This window comes from Cherax quadricarinatus, chromosome 15 (genome assembly GCF_038502225.1).
Source record: "Cherax quadricarinatus isolate ZL_2023a chromosome 15, ASM3850222v1, whole genome shotgun sequence".
NCBI classification, from domain to species: Eukaryota; Metazoa; Arthropoda; class Malacostraca; order Decapoda; family Parastacidae; genus Cherax; species Cherax quadricarinatus.
The window spans coordinates 6167852-6187556 of NC_091306.1; the positions used below are offsets into that span (position 1 = coordinate 6167852).

Here is a 19705-nt window from a genome sequence, read left to right on the forward strand (position 1 = left end):
AGGAAAGATTCTTATTCCACTTCCCCATGGATATAAAAGGAAAAGTAATAAGACCAAGAACTATTAAGATAAAATCCAAGAAAACTCAGATGAGTGTGTATAAATAAACGTGTACATGTATGTGTAGTGTGACCTAAGTGTAAGTAGAAGTAGCAAGGCATACCTGTAATCTTGCATATTTATGAGACAGACGAAAGACACCAGCAATCCTACCATCATGTAAAACAATTACAGGCTTTCGTTTTACACTCACTTGGCAGGGCGGTAGTACCTCCCTGGGTGGTTGCTGTCTACCAACCTACTACCTTAACCATTGTTGTTTAATATATTTATAGATAGGGTTGTAAAAGTAGTAAATGCTAGGGTGTTTGGGAGAGGGGTGGGATTAAATTATGGGGAATTAAATACAAAATGGGAAGTGACACAGTTACTTTTTGCTGATGATACTGTGCTTATGGGAGATTCTATAGAAAAATTGCAAAGGTTAGTGGACGAATTTGGGAGTGTGTGTAAAGGTAGAAAGTTGAAAGTGAACATAGAAAAGAATAAGGTGATGAGGGTATCAAATGTTTTAGATAAAGAAAAACTGGATATCAAATTGGGGAGGAGGAGTATAGAAGAAGTGAACGTTTTCAGATATTTGGGAGCTGACGTGTCAGCGGATGAATTTATGAAGGATGAGGTTACTCATAGAATTTATGAAGGAAAAAAGGTGAGTGGTGCATTGAGGTATATGTGGAGGCAAAAAATGTTATCTATGGAGGCAAAGAAGGGACTGTATGAAAGTATAGTAGTACCAACACTCTTATATGGGTGTGAAGCTTGGGTTGTAAATGCTGCAGCAAGGAGGCGGTTGGAGGCAGTGGAGATGTGCTGTCTAAGGGCAATGTGTGGTGTAAATATTATGCAGAAAATTCGGAGTGTGGAAATTAGGAGAAGGTGTGGAGTTAATAAAAGTATTAGTCAGAGGGCTGAAGAGGGTTTGTTGAGGTGGTTTGGTCATTTAGAGAGAATGGATCAAAGCAGAATGACATGGAGAGCATATAAATCTGTAGGGGAAGGAAGGTGGGGTAGGGGCTGTCCTTGAAAAGGTTGGAGGGAGGGGGTAAAGGAGGTGCGGGCGAAGTGTGTAAGCGTGTTAGATAGGAACGGATGGAGACGAATGGTACTTGGGACCTGACGATCTGTTGGAGTGTGAGCAGGGTAATATTTAGTGAAGGGATTCAGGGAAACCGGTTATTTTCATATAGTCGGACTTGAGTCCTGGAAATGGGAAGTACAATGCCTGCACTTTAAAGGAGGGTTTTGGGATATTGGCAGTTTGGAGGGATATGTTGTGTATCTTTATACGTATATGCTTCTAAACTGTTGTATTCTGAGCACCTCTGCAAAAACAGTGATAATGTGTGAGTGTGGTGAAAGTGTTGAATGATGATGAAAGTATTTTCTTTTTGAGGATTTTTTTTCTTTTTTGGGTCACCCTGCCTCGGTGGGAGACGGCCTACTTGTTGAAAAAAAAAAAAAAATTATGAGATACAAGTTTTAACATACAATTATTCAGTATTTATTTGGTTGTGGGTGAGTAAGTGATTTTTGAGAAGAGACTTGAATTTATAAACAGACAGTGTTTCTTTTATATTTACAGGTAATGAATTCCAGATTTTAGGGCCTTTTATGTGCATTGAATTTTTGCATAGCGTGAGATGGACACGAGGAACATCAAAGAGTGATCTGTGCCTTGTGTTATGGTCATGTGTTCTGTTGAGGTTGGTAAGGAGACGTTTGAGGGGAGGGTTTATATCCGAGTTAAGTGTTCTATGTATGTAATAGGTGCAGTAATAAGTATGGATGTTTTGTATGTTGAGTAGGTTTAGGGTTTTGAATATTGGTGAAGTGTGCTGCCTGTAGTGGGAATTTGTTATCATTCTGACTGCAGCCTTTTGTTGGGTAATTAGTGGTCTTCTTTCTTTCTTTCTTTCTTTCAACACACCGGCCATATCCCACCAAGGCAGGGTGGCCCAAAAAGAAAAACTAAAGTTTCTCTTTTAAATTTAGTAATTCATACGGGAGAAGGGGTTACTAGCCCCTTGCTCCCGGCATTTTAGTCGCCTCTTACAACACGCATGGCTTACGGAGGAAGAATTCTGTTCCACTTCCCCATAGAGATAAGAGGAAATAAACAAGAACTAGAAAGAAAATAGAAGAATACTCAGAGGGGTGTGTATATATATGCTTGTACATGTATGTGTAGTGTGACCTAAGTGCAAGTAGAAGTAGCAAGAAATACCTGAAATCTTGCATGTTTATGAGACAGACAAAAGACACCAGCAATCCTACCATCATGTAAAACAATTACAGGTTTTCATTGTACACTCACTTGGCAGGACGGTAGTACCTCCCTGGGCGGTTGCTGTTTACCAACCTACTACCTAGGAATTAGTGGTCTGAGATGGTTTATTGTTGTTGAGCCCCATGCACAAATTCCATAGGTGAGATAGGGGTAAATAAGTGAGTGATATAGGGCCAGGAGGGCTGACTGTGGAACATAGTATCGTATCTTCGATAGTATGCCTACGGTCTTGGAAATCTCCTGTACATGTGTTTGAAATTTGAGTCTATTATCAAGGTGGATTCCTAAGAATTTTCCCTCTGTGAGTTTTGTGATAGGTGATCCGTTTATCATTATGTTAAGAGGGACATCTGTAGCTCTGTTACCAAACTGAATGAAGTAGGTTTTGTTAATGTTTAGAGTAAATTTGTTAGTCCTCATCCAGGTAGATATTTTCTGTAATTCGGTATTTACAGTATTGGCTAGCATGACTGGGCTCGGGTGAGAGAAGACATATGTAGTGTCATCTGCAAATAGTGTGGGTTTGAGTAGTTGCGATGCCTTTGGTAGGTCATTTATGTATATGAGAAAGAGAAGAGGGCCAAGGACCCTTCCCTGTGGGACACCAACTGTAATTGGCTGATGAAAGTATTTTCTTTTTGGGGATTTTCTTTCTTTTTGGGTCACCCTGCCTCGGTGGGAGATGGCCGACTTGTTAAAAAAAAAAAAAATAGTTTCATTGTTTTTAAGGAGATAAACACACCAATTAAGACCAGTGTTGTAGACCTACATTATAGAGGAAAGTGGAAGTGATCTTCAGGCATATACATTATTCTGGAGGGTAATAATAGCAGTTTTTGCTTCATGCATACACATTATTCTGGAGGGTAATAATGACAAAATGCAGTTTTTGCTTTATTACCTTGAAGTATTCCATATTTAAGAACAATGTAGAGCCTTTCAATGAAGTTTAAGGGTCACTATAACACCTCAGTGTTGTATACCTATACTGACATCTTTCATCTCGTCTCATAAAAATTAATTTCAATTATCTGTCCTGTAATAACCTATTAATATACTCACTGGAAGAAATGAAGCTTCAATGAGGTAAGATGATGTACAACAGTAATCAGAGGATTGGAAGAAGAGCCCAGTTCAAGTGGTGAACATTAACCAAGGTTGTTAAATTCATCTATGTTATATATAACCTACATATAAGAGCAGAAGAGTCCACCTACATGTGCTAAGTGCACAAAAGCTCAAGGTGCAGCATGGTATCAGAAAAAGTAATTCCCCTCTAGTTCTAAAACTGTTACTGGTTCAGCACTGAATGACTAACAAGAAATATGCACTTTGTGGTAACCTATAAATATTTTTCCTACTTTTTTTTCACCAAATGCAAATATATTTTGTCTTTATTCATGTTATGTATGTGTGTTGGGCTCATATTCATTTTGTAGTGATTTGTAAAGAACTGTATATTTAATAATTACATTGGTCTCTTGGGGATAGTGGTTTGGTCATGTCCAATACATGACCACTAGCATTCCACATCATATGTCCAGAAATCGTATTCTCACCATAATAGCAAAAGGATGGAGAGCATAAACAGTGCTGCTTCAGATACAGTGAGAGATGGAGGCAGTCCTGTTGCAGCCACCTATGCTATGTTGTGTCAAATATAACAGGAGAGATGATGGGAATGACTGGAATGGAAGGAATATACAAGATGGAGGGAAGCTGCAGAATGGTAGAGGAGAAATGGGAGGAAGGGGAGAAGGGTTATAAAATTATTAAAATAAATGAAATCAGATACAGAAGACCATTTGAGGATGCACCCCTAATTGTAACATGAGTATCTACAGGAAACTAGGTTCCAAGTTCCGAACACTTGGGCCATGATAAGTTTTCAGGAATGCATTAGGGTTGTAAGTATTGTATCTCTTGCATATCACAAGAAGCTGAAACTGCAGACCACCCTAAAATAGGACATGCTCTAGTAAGATGTATTAACCACTTCGGGGTCTGTGCTGTAGTACTACTATGGCTTTGAACTCTGTGTCGGTGCCATAGAACTACATGACGAGCTCAGCTCACTCAGATAAGCTGTGAGCATTAAATTTTTTGCCTAGATATGGGAGAATGGATCTGTGTGGTAAGTATGCACCATATAAAAAAAATCCTGCCCCACACAATGCATATTGGGAAAAAAAAAGCTAAATATTTTTGGTTTAAAAGAGTGACTTTGCTGTGTATTTTTATATGCTTTTTATGATTGAAGATTGAGACACTTATGCAGCATTCATCACATGCTTTTTATGGTTGTATTCTCGGTTTCTCGGTCTCACTTGATGGACTAGAAAATTTATTACAGAAATAAAGATGATTCTGACTGGTTTCAGGATAGAAAGTAGCTTGAAATTGAGCTAAAATTATTGGAAATGTTCGATTTTTACTGATATTCCAGAGTACACAAATAAAGTCACTTGTCCAATATGCATCCAAATGGTCGGTCTAATACGCGTTCAGGAGTGCGCTGACATTATTTATACATTTTTTTTTTCTAACAAACCGGTCATATACCACCAAGGCAGGATAGCCCAAAAAGAAAAACGAAAGTTTCTCTTTTTAAATTTAGCAATTTACACAAGAGAAGGGGTTACTAGCCCCTTGTCCCCAGCATTCTAGTCACCTCTTACAACACACATGGCTTACGGAGGAAAAATTCTGTTCCACATCCCCATGGAGATAAGAGGAAATAAACAAGAACAAGAACTAGAAAGAAAATAGCAGAAAACCCAGAGGGATGCATATATATATGCTTATACAGTGGACCCCCGGTTATTGGCCGGTTTGGTTATCGGCCAGTGTTTTGGCGCCCGGTTATCGGCCGTTAATTCGGTTATTGGCTGTTTGGGACAAGTCCATCCGCCGGCTGGGGCCACTTGCGAGTCAGTTTGGCTTTGTCTTTGGGTGAGTGAGGAAGCTTCTGCTTATTCATCCAAACATTTTGCTATAATCCATTGTTTTTTGTTGTTACTGATTGAGTGCAACTGCAAAATAAGCAAGCATGGGCCCAAAGAAACATGTTACATAGTACAGTGGACCCCCGGTTAACGATTTTAATCCGTGCAAGAGGGCTCATCGTTATGCGAAATAATCGTTATGCGAATGAATTTTCCCCATAAGAAATAATGGAAATCAAATTAATCCGTGCAAGACGCCCAAAAGTATGAAAAAAATTTTTTTTTACCACATGAAATGTTAATTTTAATACACACAAACTGAAAAAGGCATGCACAATTAAATGACACTTACTTTTATTGAAGATCTGGTGATGATTGATGGGATGGGAGGAGGGGAGAGCATTATCTTCTTACTGTTTAGAAGGGGAATCCCCTTCCATTACGACTTGAGGTAGCAAGTCCTTTTCCGGGGTTACTTCCCTTCTTCTTTTAATGCCACTAGGACCAGCTTGAGAGTCACTGGACCTCTGTCGCACAACAAATCTGTCCATAGAGCTCTGTACCTCCCGTTCCTTTACGATTTGTCTAAAATGGGCCACAACATTGTCATTGAAATAGTCACCAGCACGGCTTGCAACAGCTGTGTCAGGGTGATTTTCATCTATAAAGGTTTGCAGTTCAACCCACTGTGCACACATTTCCTTAATCTTTGAAGTAGGCACAATGGATTCCACAACTGGCATAGGCTTCTCAGGGTTAGCCCCAAACCCTTCAAAATCTTTCTTAATTTCCATACTAATTCTCACCCTTTTTACCACAGGGTTGGCACTAGAAGCTTTCTTGGGGCCCATGGTCACTTATTTTCCAGAAACAGCACCGAAAATACTGTAATAATACGAAATATTCCGAGTGTATGCTTGGATGTTACCGCGGAGGCTGGCTGGTAAACAATGGGACGGAGCGGCACATGTGAGGCTGGCTGAGGGCACATTGGACGCGTCTCGGACGAAAATCGGTATGCGGGTTTTTAATCGGTATGCGCGGCAAAAATTTTGCGATAAAAGTAATCGTTATGCGGAAAAATCGCTATGCGATGCCATCGTTATGCGGGGGTCCACTGTATATAAAAACATGCAATGTTTATATGCAATGTATATTTAATAATAATCACTGGTACATTAAATGTCTTATTTTACGTTAATATAGATCTTTCTTTTCTTTCAACACACCGGCCGTATCCCACCAAGGCAGGGTGGCCCAAAAAGAAAAACGAAAGTTTCTCTTAAATTTAGTAATTTATACGGGAGAAGGGGTTACTAGCCCCTTGCTCCCGGCATTTTAGTCGCCTCTTACAACACGCATGGCTTACGGAGGAAGAATTCTGTTCCACTTCCCCATGGAGATAAGAGGAAATAAACAAGAACAAGAACTAGAAAGAAAATACAGTGGACCCCCGGTATTCAATGGCATCAGTATTCGATAAATCCGGTATTCGATGCATTATATCGCAAAAAAATTTCCTCGGTATTCGATTGAAAACCCGGTATTCGATACGATTCGTACGAGACCTGTCCACATGTGGCCTGAACTGCCCCTTGTGTGCCAGTGTTTACAAGCCAGCCAGTGTGCGCGCATCTAAGGATACATTCGGTACATTCCATATTATCCATATTATCACTGTGTTTGGTGTTTGTTTCTGCAAAATAAGTCACCATGGGCCCCAAGAAAGCTTCTAGTGCGAACCCTGTGGTAAAAAGGGTGAGAATTAGTATGGAAATTAAGAAAGATTTTGAAGGGTTTGGGGCTAACCCTGAGAAGCCTATACCAGTTGTGGAATACACTGTGCCTACTTCAAAAATTAAGGAAATGTGTGCACAGTGGGTTGAAGTGTAAACCTTTATGGATGAAAATCACCCTAACACAGCTATTACAATGACAATGTTGTGGCCCATTTTAGACAAATCGTAAAGGAACGGGAGGTACAGAGCTCTATGGACAGATTTGTTGTGCGACAGAGGTCCAGTGACTCTCAAGCTGGTCCTAGTGGCATTAAAAAAAGAAGGGAAGTAATCCTGGAAAAGGACTTGCTACCTCAAGTCCTAATGGAAGGGGATTCCCCTTCTAAACACTAACACCTCTCCCCTCCTTCCATCCCATCAATCATCACCAGATCTTCATTAAAGGTAAGTGTCAATTATTTTATTGTTATTGTAATTATTCTATTGCATTAAACTTAATATTTCATGTAGTAAATTTTTTTTTTCATACTTTTGGGTGTCTTGCACGGATTAATTTGATTTTCATTATTTCTTATGAGGAAAATTGATTCGGTTTTCGATATTATCGGTATTCAATGAGCTCTCAGGAACAGATTAATATCGAATACCGGGGATCCACTGTAGAAGAATACCTAGAGGGGTGTGTATATATATGCTTGTACATGTATGTGTAGTGTGACCTAAGTGCAAGTAGAAGTAACAAGACATACCTGAAATCTTGCATGTTTATGAGACAGACAAAAGACACCAGCAATCCTACCATCATGTAAAACAATTACAGGTTTTCGTTGTACACTCACTTGGCAGGACGGTAGTACCTCCCTGGGCGGTTGCTGTTTATCAACCTACTACCCAGGGTTAATATAGATATTTTCATTAATCCATCTATTATATCTTTTTCAAAATTAAATAGAAACACGTTACATAACATATAAACATGCAATGTTTATTATATGTGATGTATATTTAATAATCACTCTTTGGCACATTAAATGTCTTATTTTATGTTAATATAGACATTTTCATTAATCCATCTATGATATTTTCTTCAAAATTATATAAGAAACATGTTACATATCATGTAGCATACAAACATAGCATATAAACATGCAATGTTTATATGTTATTGGGTAGAGTTGGATGGAGAGTAAACATTAAGTTTTCTCTGATGCAGCATTAGAGATAACTGTGAATCTGGCGACTGGTGCAGTAACCGCCCTTCATATGCGTTTGTTTACAATTTTCGGCATGAATTATTCATTACTTCTCCCTTTGTTTATGTTGACATCGAAAGGTAGTTGTTAGAAACGATTAAACTCAGTGAACATGGTTACATATGTGTACTGTACCTGCATCTACCACTACCTACAATGACTTCCTTCAAATAAATACTACTCACCTCTTGCCCTACACTGAGACTACAAATATTTTAAGGTAAGTATGTGGAGTAAAATAAAGATTGGATGTGAAAAGTGGGTTATAATAAGCGTGTATGCACCTGGAGAAGAGAGAAGTGTAGAGGAGAGAGAGAGATTTTGGGAAATGTTGAGTGAATGCGTGGGGAGTTTTGAATCAAGTGTGAGAGTAATGGTGGTTGGGGATTTCAATGCTAAAGTGGGTAAAAATGTTATGGAGGGAGTAGTAGGTAAATTTGGGGTGCCAGGGGTAAATGTAAATGGGGAGCCTTTAATTGAGCTATGTGTAGAAAGAAATTTGGTAATAAGTAATACATATTTTATGAAAAAGAGGATAAATAAATATACAAGGTATGATGTAGCACGTAATGAAAGTAGTTTATTAGATTATGTATTGGTGGATAAAAGGTTGATGGGTAGGCTCCAGGATGTACATGTTTATAGAGGGGCAACTGATATATCGGATCATTATTTAGTTGTAGCTACAGTTAGAGTAAGAGGTAGATGGGAAAAGAGGAAGGTGGCAACAACAAGTAAGAGGGAGGTGAAAGTGTATAAACTAAGGGAGGAGGAAGTTCGGGTGAGATATAAGCGACTATTGGCAGAAAGGTGGGATAGTGCAAAGATGAGTAATGGGGGGGTTGAAGAGGGTTGGAATAGTTTTAAAAATGCAGTTTTAGAATGTGGGGCAGAAGTTTGTGGTTATAGGAGGGTGGGTGCAGGAGGAAAGAGGAGTGATTGGTGGAATGATGAAGTAAAGGGTGTGATAAAAGAGAAAAAGGTAGCTTATGAGAGGTTTTTACAAAGCAGAAGTGTTATAAGAAGAGCAGAATATATGGAGAGTAAAAGAAAGGTAAAGAGAGTGGTGAGAGAGTGCAAAAGGAGAGCAGATGATAGAGTGGGAGAGGCACTGTCAAGAAATTTTAATGAAAATAAGAAAAAATTTTGGAGTGAGTTAAACAAGTTAAGAAAGCCAAGGGAAAATATGGATTTGTCAGTTAAAAACAGAGTAGGGGAGTTAGTAGATGGGGAGATGGAGGTATTAGGTAGATGGCGAGAATATTTTGAGGAACTTTTAAATGTTAAGGAAGAAACAGAGGCAGTAATTTCATGCACTGGTCAGGGAGGTATACCATCTTTTAGGAGTGAAGAAGAGCAGAATGTAAGTGTGGGGGAGGTACGTGAGGCATTACGTAAAATGAAAGGGGGTAAAGCAGCTGGTACTGATGAGATCATGACAGAAATGTTAAAAGCAGGGGGGGATATAGTGTTGGAGTGGTTGGTACTTTTGTTTAATAAATGTATGAAAGAGGGGAAGGTACCTAGGAATTGGCGGAGAGCATGTATAGTCCCTTTATATAAAGGGAAAGGGGACAAAAGAGACTGTAAAAATTATAGAGGAATAAGCTTACTGAGTATACCAGGAAAAGTGTACGGTAGGGTTATAATTGAAAGAATTAGAGGTAAGACAGAATGTAGGATTGCGGATGAGCAAGGAGGTTTCAGAGTGGGTAGGGGATGTGTAGATCAAGTGTTTACATTGAAGCATATATGTGAACAGTATTTAGATAAAGGTAGGGAAGTTTTTATTGCATTTATGGATTTAGAAAAGGCATATGATAGAGTGGATAGAGGAGCAATGTGGCAGATGTTGCAAGTATATGGAATAGGTGGTAAGTTATTAAATGCTGTAAAGAGTTTTTATGAAGATAGTGAGGCTCAGGTTAGGGTGTGTAGAAGAGAGGGAGACTATTTCCCGGTAAAAGTAGGTCTTAGACAGGGATGTGTAATGTCACCATGGTTGTTTAATATATTTATAGATGGGGTTGTTAAGGAAGTAAATGCTAGGGTGTTTGGGAGAGGGGTGGGATTAAATTATGGGGAATCAAATTCAAAATGGGAATTGACACAGTTACTTTTTGCTGATGATACTGTGCTTATGGGAGATTCTAAAGAAAAATTGCAAAGGTTAGTGGATGAGTTTGGGAATGTGTGTAAAGGTAGAAAGTTGAAAGTGAACATAGAACAGAGTAAGGTGATGAGGGTGTCAAATGATTTAGATAAAGAAAAATTGGATATCAAATTGGGGAGGAGGAGTATGGAAGAAGTGAATGTTTTCAGATACTTGGGAGTTGACGTGTCGGCGGATGGATTTATGAAGGATGAGGTAAATCATAGAATTGATGAGGGAAAAAAGGTGAGTGGTGCGTTGAGGTATATGTGGAGTCAAAAAACGTTATCTATGGAGGCAAAGAAGGGAATGTATGAAAGTATAGTAGTACCAACACTCTTATATGGGTGTGAAGCTTGGGTGGTAAATGCAGCAGCGAGGAGACGGTTGGAGGCAGTGGAGATGTCCTGTTTAAGGGCAATGTGTGGTGTAAATATTATGCAGAAAATTCGGAGTGTGGAAATTAGGAGAAGGTGTGGAGTTAATAAAAGTATTAGTCAGAGGGCAGAAGAGGGGTTGTTGAGGTGGTTTGGTCATTTAGAGAGAATGGATCAAAGTAGAATGACATGGAAAGCATATAAATCTATAGGGGAAGGAAGGCGGGGTAGGGGTCGTCCTCGAAAGGGTTGGAGAGAGGGGGTAAAGGAGGTTTTGTGGGTAAGGGGCTTGGACTTCCAGCAAGCGTGCGTGAGCGTGTTAGATAGGAGTGAATGGAGACGAATGGTACTTGGGACCTGACGATCTGTTGGAGTGTGAGCAGGGTAATATTTAGTGAAGGGATTCAGGGAAACCGGTTATTTCCATATAGTCGGACTTGAGTCCTGGAAATGGGAAGTACAATGCATGCACTTTAAAGGAGGGGTTTGGGATATTGGCAGTTTGGAGGGATATGTTGTGTATCTTTATATGTGTATGCTTCTAGACTGTTGTATTCTGAGCACCTCTGCAAAAACAGTGATAATGTGCGAGTGTGGTGAATGTGTTGAATGATGATGAAAGTATTTTTCTTTTTGGGGATTTTTTTTCTTTTTTGGGTCACCCTGCCTTGGTGGGAGACGGCCGACTTGTTGAAAAAAAAAAAAAAAAGTAATGAATGTACTGTAGGAGTAAATGACAGAGATTAAAGAGGTGTGTGCAATGTGGACTAGGGTGCAAGCTTTTGTAGAGAAACACCAACCTGATCAAGCTGAAACAAGCCATATCTGCAACATGTTCAGTGACAAAACCCTGTCCCACTTCAGGGAAATCTTAAAGAGATGCCAGAAACAGACCTCTATGGACAGATTTGTTGTGAGACAGGGGTCCAGTGACTCTCAAGCTGGTCCTAGTGGCATTAAAAGACAAAGAAGGGAAGTAACCCCAGAGAAGGCTTTGCTATCTAAAGTCTTTATGGAGGGGGATAACCCTTAAACACTAACTCCTCCCTCTTTCCTCTTCCTTATCTTCCAGAAGCCAGCATTAGCCTTTAACCCTTTGACTGTCGCGGCCGTATATATACGTCTTACGAGGTACCGTGTTTGACGTATATACAGTGGTCCCTCAATAATCGTCCGGCCTGAAAGTCGTCCATTTCGGAAATAGTCCTGCTTTTTCGTCAAAATATTGACTCGGAAATGGTCCGGTAACTCGCTAATAGTCCTTCGTCCCGGAGGCGTACTCACGGTCTGAGCCGCCTCCAGCCACCTCGGCCTTTCCTTCCCAGCCAGTGTGCCATTGTTTACCAGTGAGCGATGGTCCCCTCACGTGCTCCAGCGAAATATTTCATATTTCATTTATTTTAGTGCTTGCAAGTTATTTAAGTGCTAAATAAGCTACCATGGCTCCAAAGAAAGCTCCTAGTGCCAAGCCTTTGGTAAAGAAGGTGAGAAATACGATTGAATTTAAGAAAAACATAATTGAACAATATGATAGTGGTGTACGTATGGGCGAACTGGCCAGGATGTATAACAAATCCCGTACATCATAGCCAAGAAAAAGGAAATCATGGATGCTGTTGTTGCAAAGGGGGTATATATGCTGACAAAAATGAGATCACCAGTACTCGAAGATGTTGAGAAGTTGTTATTGGTGTGGATAAATGAGAAACAATTAGCAGGAGATAGTCTTATGACGTCGCTTATTTGTGAAAAGGCTAGGCAGTTGCATGACGATTTGGTAAAGAAATTGCCTGCAACTAGTGATGATGTGAGTGAATTTAAGGCCAGCAAAGGCTGATTTGAGAGATTTAAGAAGCATACTGGCATACACAGTGTGGTAAGGCATGGTGAGGCTGCCAGTTCGGACCACAAGGCGGCTGAAAAATATGTGCATAAATTCCAGGAGTACACAGAGGCTGAAGGACTGAAACCTGAACAAGTGTTCAATTGTGATGAAACAGGCCTCTTTTGGAAGAAAATGCCAAAGAGGACCTACATTACTCAGGAAGAAAAGGCGCTGCCAGGACACAAGCCTATGAAAGACAGGCTGACGCTCATGTTCTGTGCTAATGCTAGTGGGGATTTCAAAGTGAAGCCATTACTAGTGTACCATTCTGTAAATCCCAGAGTGTTCAGGAAAAACAATGTTATGAAGAGTAAATTGTGTGTGTTTTGGAAATCTAATAGTAAGGCATGGGTCACGAGGGAAATTTTTGTACAGTGGTTCAATGAAGTGTTTGGCCCTAGTGTGAAGAATTACCTTCTGGAAAAGAAATTGGATCTCAAGTGCCTCCTAGTAATGAACAATGCACCTGCTCATCCTCCAAACTTGGATGACCTAATTCTGAAGGAGTTTGGGTTCATCACAGTAAAGTTCTTGCCCCCGAATACCACTCCTCTCCTCCAGCCCATGGACCAGCAGGTCATTGCAAGCTTTAAAAAACTCTACACCAAAGCAATGTTTGAAAAGTGCTTGAATGTGACCTCAGACACTCGCTTGACCCTACGAGATTTTTGGAAAGAACATTTCAGTATTCTCCATTGCGTAAACCTTATAGGTAAGGCTTGGGAGGGAGTGACTACCAGGACTTTGAACAATGCTTGGAGAAAATTGTGGCCAGATTGTGTCCACAAGAGGGATTTTGAAGGGTTTGGGGCTGACCCTGATGAGCCTATGTCAGTTGTTAAATCCATTGTGGCACTGGGGACTTCTATGGGGTTGGATGTGAGTTTGGAGAATGTGGAAGAGTTGGTGGAGGACCACAACGAAGAGCTAACCACTGAGGAGCTGCAAGAGCTTCAGCAGGAACAGCAACAGATGGCAGCTCAGAATCTTGCTGCAGAGGAGGAGGAAGAGAGATGGAGGAAGGTGCCTTCTTCAGAATTTAAGGAGATTTTTGAAATGTGGGGTAGGATGGAAAGATTTATGGAGAAACATCACCCAGAGAAGGATGTTGCAAGCCTTATCGGCAACTTGTACAGTGACAGAGTCTTGGCCCATTTTAGGGAAGTTTTAAAGAGACGCAGAAACAGAGCTCTCTGGACAGTTTTTTTGCGAGACAGGACTCCAGTGACTCTCAAGGTGGTCCTAGTGGCATTAAGAAACAGAGAAGAGAAGTAACCCCAGAAAAGCAATTGGTACCCGAGGTGTTGATGGAAGGGGATTCCCCTTCCAAACAGTAATTCATCCAATCAGTCTCCTTCTCCAGTCTTCCATACACAAAGAAGAATCGCCAATAAAGGTAAGTGTTATTCTGTTAATGTTTAATTCATCATGTGCCACTGTATTGTTTATGTATTATATCTATATTTCATGTAAAAAAATTTTTTTGTTTTAATACTTCCGGGTGTCAGGAACGGATTAATGGAATTTACATTATTTCTTACGGGGAAAATTGATTCGTAAATCGTCCATTTCGATAATAGTCCCACTTCCAGGAACGGATTATGGAGGATTATTGAGGGACCACTGTATACTCATAAATTCTAGTGGCTTCAAATCAAGCAGAAAGCTGGTAGGCCCACATGTGAGAGAATGGGTCTGTGTGGTCAGTGTGCACCATATAAAAAAAATCCTGGAGCACGCAGTACATAATGAGAAAAAAAAAACTCCGACCGTTTTTTTTAATTAAAATGCCGACTTTGTGGTCTATTTTCGTATAGTATTTATGGTTGTATTCTCGTTTTCTTGGTCTCATTTGATAGAATGGAAAACATATTATAGAAATAGAGGTGATTTTGATTGATTTTCCTATAAAAAGAACCTAGAAATGGAGCTCAAAGTAGGGGAAATGTTTGATTTTTGCCAATGTTCAAAAGTAAACAAATGATGCCATTGTCCAATAAATGTCCAACTAGCCATTCTAATATGCAGTCATGAATAGGTTGATGTTATTTATACAATTATTACAGTATTGCAGTAGTCTGCATAATAGTAAGTCTTCTATTTTTTGTTTGAATAAAAATTCAAAATAGAAAGCAAGAGTAATATCAGAGAGGCCTGGAGACATGACTGATGAGCAAAGAAAATGTTATTTTAGAGCCAGGAATGTCTGCATTGTTCATTCTGGACCTTGTTTTGAAATTGTCATATTTTTTAGTTTTCGTGAAATTGGCCAAATTGCAAATTTCTGACCACATTATTAGGTAGTTGAAATCGGTAAATGGACAGTTTCTTGTATTCAATCGATAGAAAAAATGGAGTTCTAAAGAAATAGCTATGAGTTTGGGCAACTGGAACAATGGAATTAGCCGAAAATAGGGCTCAAAGTGGGCGAAATCGCCGGTTTGTAAACAGCACCGAGGTCGCTAACTTCGCGAGAGCATAATTCCGTCAGTTTTCCATCAAATTTCGTTTTTTTGGTGTCATTACAAATCGGGAAAAGATTCTCTATCATTTCATAAGAATTTTTTTTTTTTTTTTAAATTTTGCGACACCAGGAGACACCTCAGGATTGGGGGTTGCGACAGTCAAAGGGTTAATGTAATATTTACATAATTGTTAAATTTTTTTTTTTTTTGTGAATATTTTTGTCTGGAACAGATTAATTGTATTTTCATTAATTCTTATGGGAAATATTAGTTCAGTTTTCGGCCATTTCGGTTATTGGCCAATTTTTTGGAACTGATTACAGCCGATAACCGAGGGTCCACTGTACATGTATGTGTAGTGTGACCTAAGTGTAAGCAGAAGTAGCAAGATGTACCTGAAATCTTGCATGTTTATGAGACAGAAAAAAGGACACCAGCAGTCCCATCATCCTGTAAAACAATTACAGGCTTTTGTTTTACACTCACTTGGCAGGACGGTAGTAACTCCCTGGGTGGTTGCTGTCTACCAAGCTACTACCAGTATTTATACAATTATTACAATAATTCAGTAAATCTTATATTTTGTGTGAACAGAGAAAATGTTTTTTAATGCCAGGAATGTCTACATTGTTTATTCTGGACCCTATTTATAAACTGGCAATTTTTTATTTTTTTTTTTAAATTGGCCAAATTAGATTTCTGATCACTGTACTGGATAACTGAAATAGATAAATAGGTGGTTTTTTGTATTCAATCAATAGAATGGAAGGAATACTAGTGAAATAGCTATGAGTTCGGTTGACTGGAACAGCGAAATTGCCAATGCAAAATATCGTCGAGACTGCGAACTTTATGAGAGCGTAATTCTGTAAGTTTTCCATCAAATTTCATACTTTAGGTTTCATTACCTTCGAAAAAAGATTCTCTATCATTTCATAGGAAAAAAATAATTTTTTTTAACTTTCTCAAGCCTGAGAGAAATTCTCAGGTTTAGGATTTAGGCTTAGGCTTAAAAAATATATGTATTCTTACCTGTGGGATATAAATGGATCTAAGTACTGACAAATGGTGTGCTCGGTTGGGTTCAGGAGTTTCAGCTCGGACTTCACCACTTTCTTCTGCCCCACTCACTCCTGTAATTTCAGGTTCTTGGTCTTCTAAAGCTGAATCGACTAACCAACCACCCTCAGGAAACAGCAAGACATTGTACAAGTGGTCACAGGCAGTCTGCAGATAAAATTAAAATTGAAGCTGAGAATGTATATTAAAAATATTTTAAAAATTCTATAAAAGGTGAACAATATGCAGAGAAAAATCATTTTTATTTTCTACAATGAATTGACAGTAGTGCTAAATGGACAAACACTTTAAACTCTTCTTGCACTAAACACCATCACTAGAGAATGTATCTACAACAAACCCCCTGTTCTGCATGGCCACCACACCCTACCACAACTGTAACTACAAAAATTACGGGAAACTGTGAAAATGATAAGATAATGTTTATTTAGAACAATGAATTTAGCATGTTTCACTTAAAGTCCAAATACATGTACATGTACTTGAATTTTTAGGTTATCAAAAACAATCTGAGTCCTGATCTCTTTGGATAATAAGTTTTCTATGACACACTAGCCATCTTCCACCAAGGTAAGGTGATCCCCCCCCCACCAAAAACAAACATTTTCACCATCACTCACTCGATTACTGTCTTGCCAGAGATGTGCCGACATTTGCAGCTCAGATGTCCCTCCAAGCTACAATATTCCCACCACCCCTCCTTCAAAATGCAGGCTATTATTAACCAAAATAGTGAAAACTGTAAACATGAAACTGCTCATTTATTAGACATACACTAATGTTTTTCATGGTTGACTGAAGACTAACTAGGCTGATAGAAGACTAGGGTAAAGTGGATAAAAAAACTTACTCACTTTGGTAATAAGCTTCAAAGTATGTTGCCATCGCTCCATTTCACCTTTGTACTGCTGCTCAGCCTGTTCATAGGCTACCTGCTGAGAAAATCCTGAACCTGCTGCAGGCTTCTGAGGAGCAGATGGTCTCTTTTGATGGTAGTGATCAAACCAATCAGTGAAGGAATCCTGAGCAGACTGAGAAAAACAATTTCCATTATGTAAATCTTCTTCATTCTTTCAACAAACTAGCCATATCAAACTGAGGCAGAGTGGCCCCCCAAAAAAAAACTAAAGTTAGTAATCTTCTTTCTTTCAACAAACTGGCGGTATCCCAACGAGGCAGGGTGGGCCAAAAAGAAAAACAAAAGTTTCTCTTTACAAATTTAGTAATATATACAGGAAAAGGGGTTACTAGCCCCTTGCTCCTGGCATTTTAGTCGCCTCTCACAACACGCATGGCTTACGGAGGAAGAATTCTGTTCCACTTCCCCATGGAGAAACAAGAATTATAGGGAGATATACCTGCTGGATCTAGGTAGTAGGCTGGAAGACAGCAACCTCCCAGGGAGGCACTACCGACCTGCCAGGTGAATGTAATACGGAAGCCTGTATGTACTTGTTTTACATGATGGTAGGATTGCTATTATCTTTTCTCCATCTCATAAACATGCAAGATTTCAGGTTCGTCTTGCTACTTCTACTTATGTCACACTACACATACATTTTTTTTTTTTTTTAACAAGTCGGCCGTCTCCCACCGAGGCAGCGTGACCCAAAAAAGAAAGAAAATCCCCAAAAAGAAAATACTTTCATCATTCAACACTTTCACCACACTCACACATTATCACTGTTTTTGCAGAGGTGCTCAGAATACAACAGTTTAGAAGCATATACATATAAAGATACACAACATACCCCTCCAAACTGCCAATATCTCAAACCCCTCCTTTAAAGTGCAGGCATTGTACTTCCCATTTCCAGGACTCAAGTCCGACTATATGAAAATAACCGGTTTCCCTGAATCCCTTCACTAAATATTACCCTGCTCACACTCCAACAGATCGTCAGGTCCCAAGTACCATTCGTCTCCATTCACTCCTATTTAACATGCTCACGCACGCTTGCTGGAAGTCCAAGCCCCTCGCCCACAAAACCTCCTTTACCCCCTCTCTCCAACCCTTTCGAGGACGATCCCTACCCCGCATTCCTTCCCCTATAGATTTATATGCTTTCCATGTCATTCTACTTTGATCCATTCTCTCTAAATGACCAAACCACCTCAACAACCCCTCTTCTGCCCTCTGACAAATACTTTTATTAACTCCACACCTTTTCCTAATTTCCACACTCCGAATTTTCTGCATAATATTTACACCACACATTGCCCTTAAACAGGACATCTCCACTGCCTCCAACCGTCTCCTCGCTGCTGCATTTACCACCCAAGCTTCACACCCATATAAGAGTGTTGGTACTACTATACTTTCATACATTCCTTTCTTTGCCTCCATAGATAACGTTTTTTGACTCCACATATACCTCAATGCACCACTCATCTTTTTTCCCTCATCAATTCTATGATTAGACTCATCCTTCATAAATCCATCCGCCGACACGTCAACTCCCAAGTATCTGAAAACATTCACTTCTTCCATACTCCTCCTCCCCAATTTTACTTCTTCCATACTCCTCCTCCCCAATTTGATATCCAATTTTTCTTTATCTAAATCATTTGATACCCTTATCACCTTACTCTTTTCTATGTTCACTTTCAACTTTCTACCTTTACACACATTCCCAAATTCATCCACTAACCTTTGCAGGTTTTCTTTAGAATCTCCCATAACCACAGTATCATCAGCAAAAAGTAAATGTGTCAATTCCCATTTTGAATTTGATTCCCCAAAATTTAATCCCGCCCCTCTCCCGAACACCCTAGCATTTACTTCCTTTACAACCCCATCTATAAATATATTAAACAACCATGGTGACATTACACATCCCTGTCTAAGACCTACTTTTACCAGGAAGTAGTCTCCCTCTCTTCTACACACCCTAACCTGAGCCTCACTATCCTCATAAAAACTCTTTACAGCATTTAATAACTTACCACCTATTCCATATACTTGCAACATCTGCCACATTGCTCCTCTATCCACTATCATATGCCTTTTCTAAATCCATAAATGCAATAAAAACTTCCCTACCTTTATCTAAATACAGTTCACATATATGCTTCAATGTAAACACTTGATCTACACATCTCCTACCCACTCTGAAACCTCCTTGCTCATCCGCAATCCTACATCCTGTCTTACCTCTAATTCTTTCAATTATAACCCTACCGTACACTTTTCCTGGTATACTCAGTAAACTTATTCCTCTATAATTTTTACAATCTCTTTTGTCCCCTTTCCCTTTATATAAAGGGACTATACATGCTCTCTGCCAATCCCTAGGTACCTTCCCCTCTTTCATACATTTATTAAACAAAAATACCAACCACTCCAACACTATATCTCCCCTGCTTTTAACATTTCTGTCATGATCCCATCAGTTCCAGCTGCTTTACCCCCTTTCATTCTACGTAATGCCTCACGTACCTCCCCCACACTTACATTCT

General features: G+C 39.5%; 1 protein-coding gene across 1 annotated transcript in view; it reads right to left on the reverse strand.

Annotated features, from left to right (window-relative positions):
• Positions 1-19705, reverse strand: part of Nup107 (nuclear pore complex protein Nup107) — an 83400-nt gene that overhangs the window by 4930 nt on the left and 58765 nt on the right. Inside the window, exons 15-16 of the mRNA XM_070085119.1 lie at positions 17101-17277; positions 16199-16393 (exon numbers count right to left, since the gene is read on the reverse strand). Of these exons, the coding sequence (XP_069941220.1) occupies positions 16199-16393; positions 17101-17277 (372 nt within the window). The remainder of the gene's footprint in view (positions 1-16198; positions 16394-17100; positions 17278-19705) is intronic.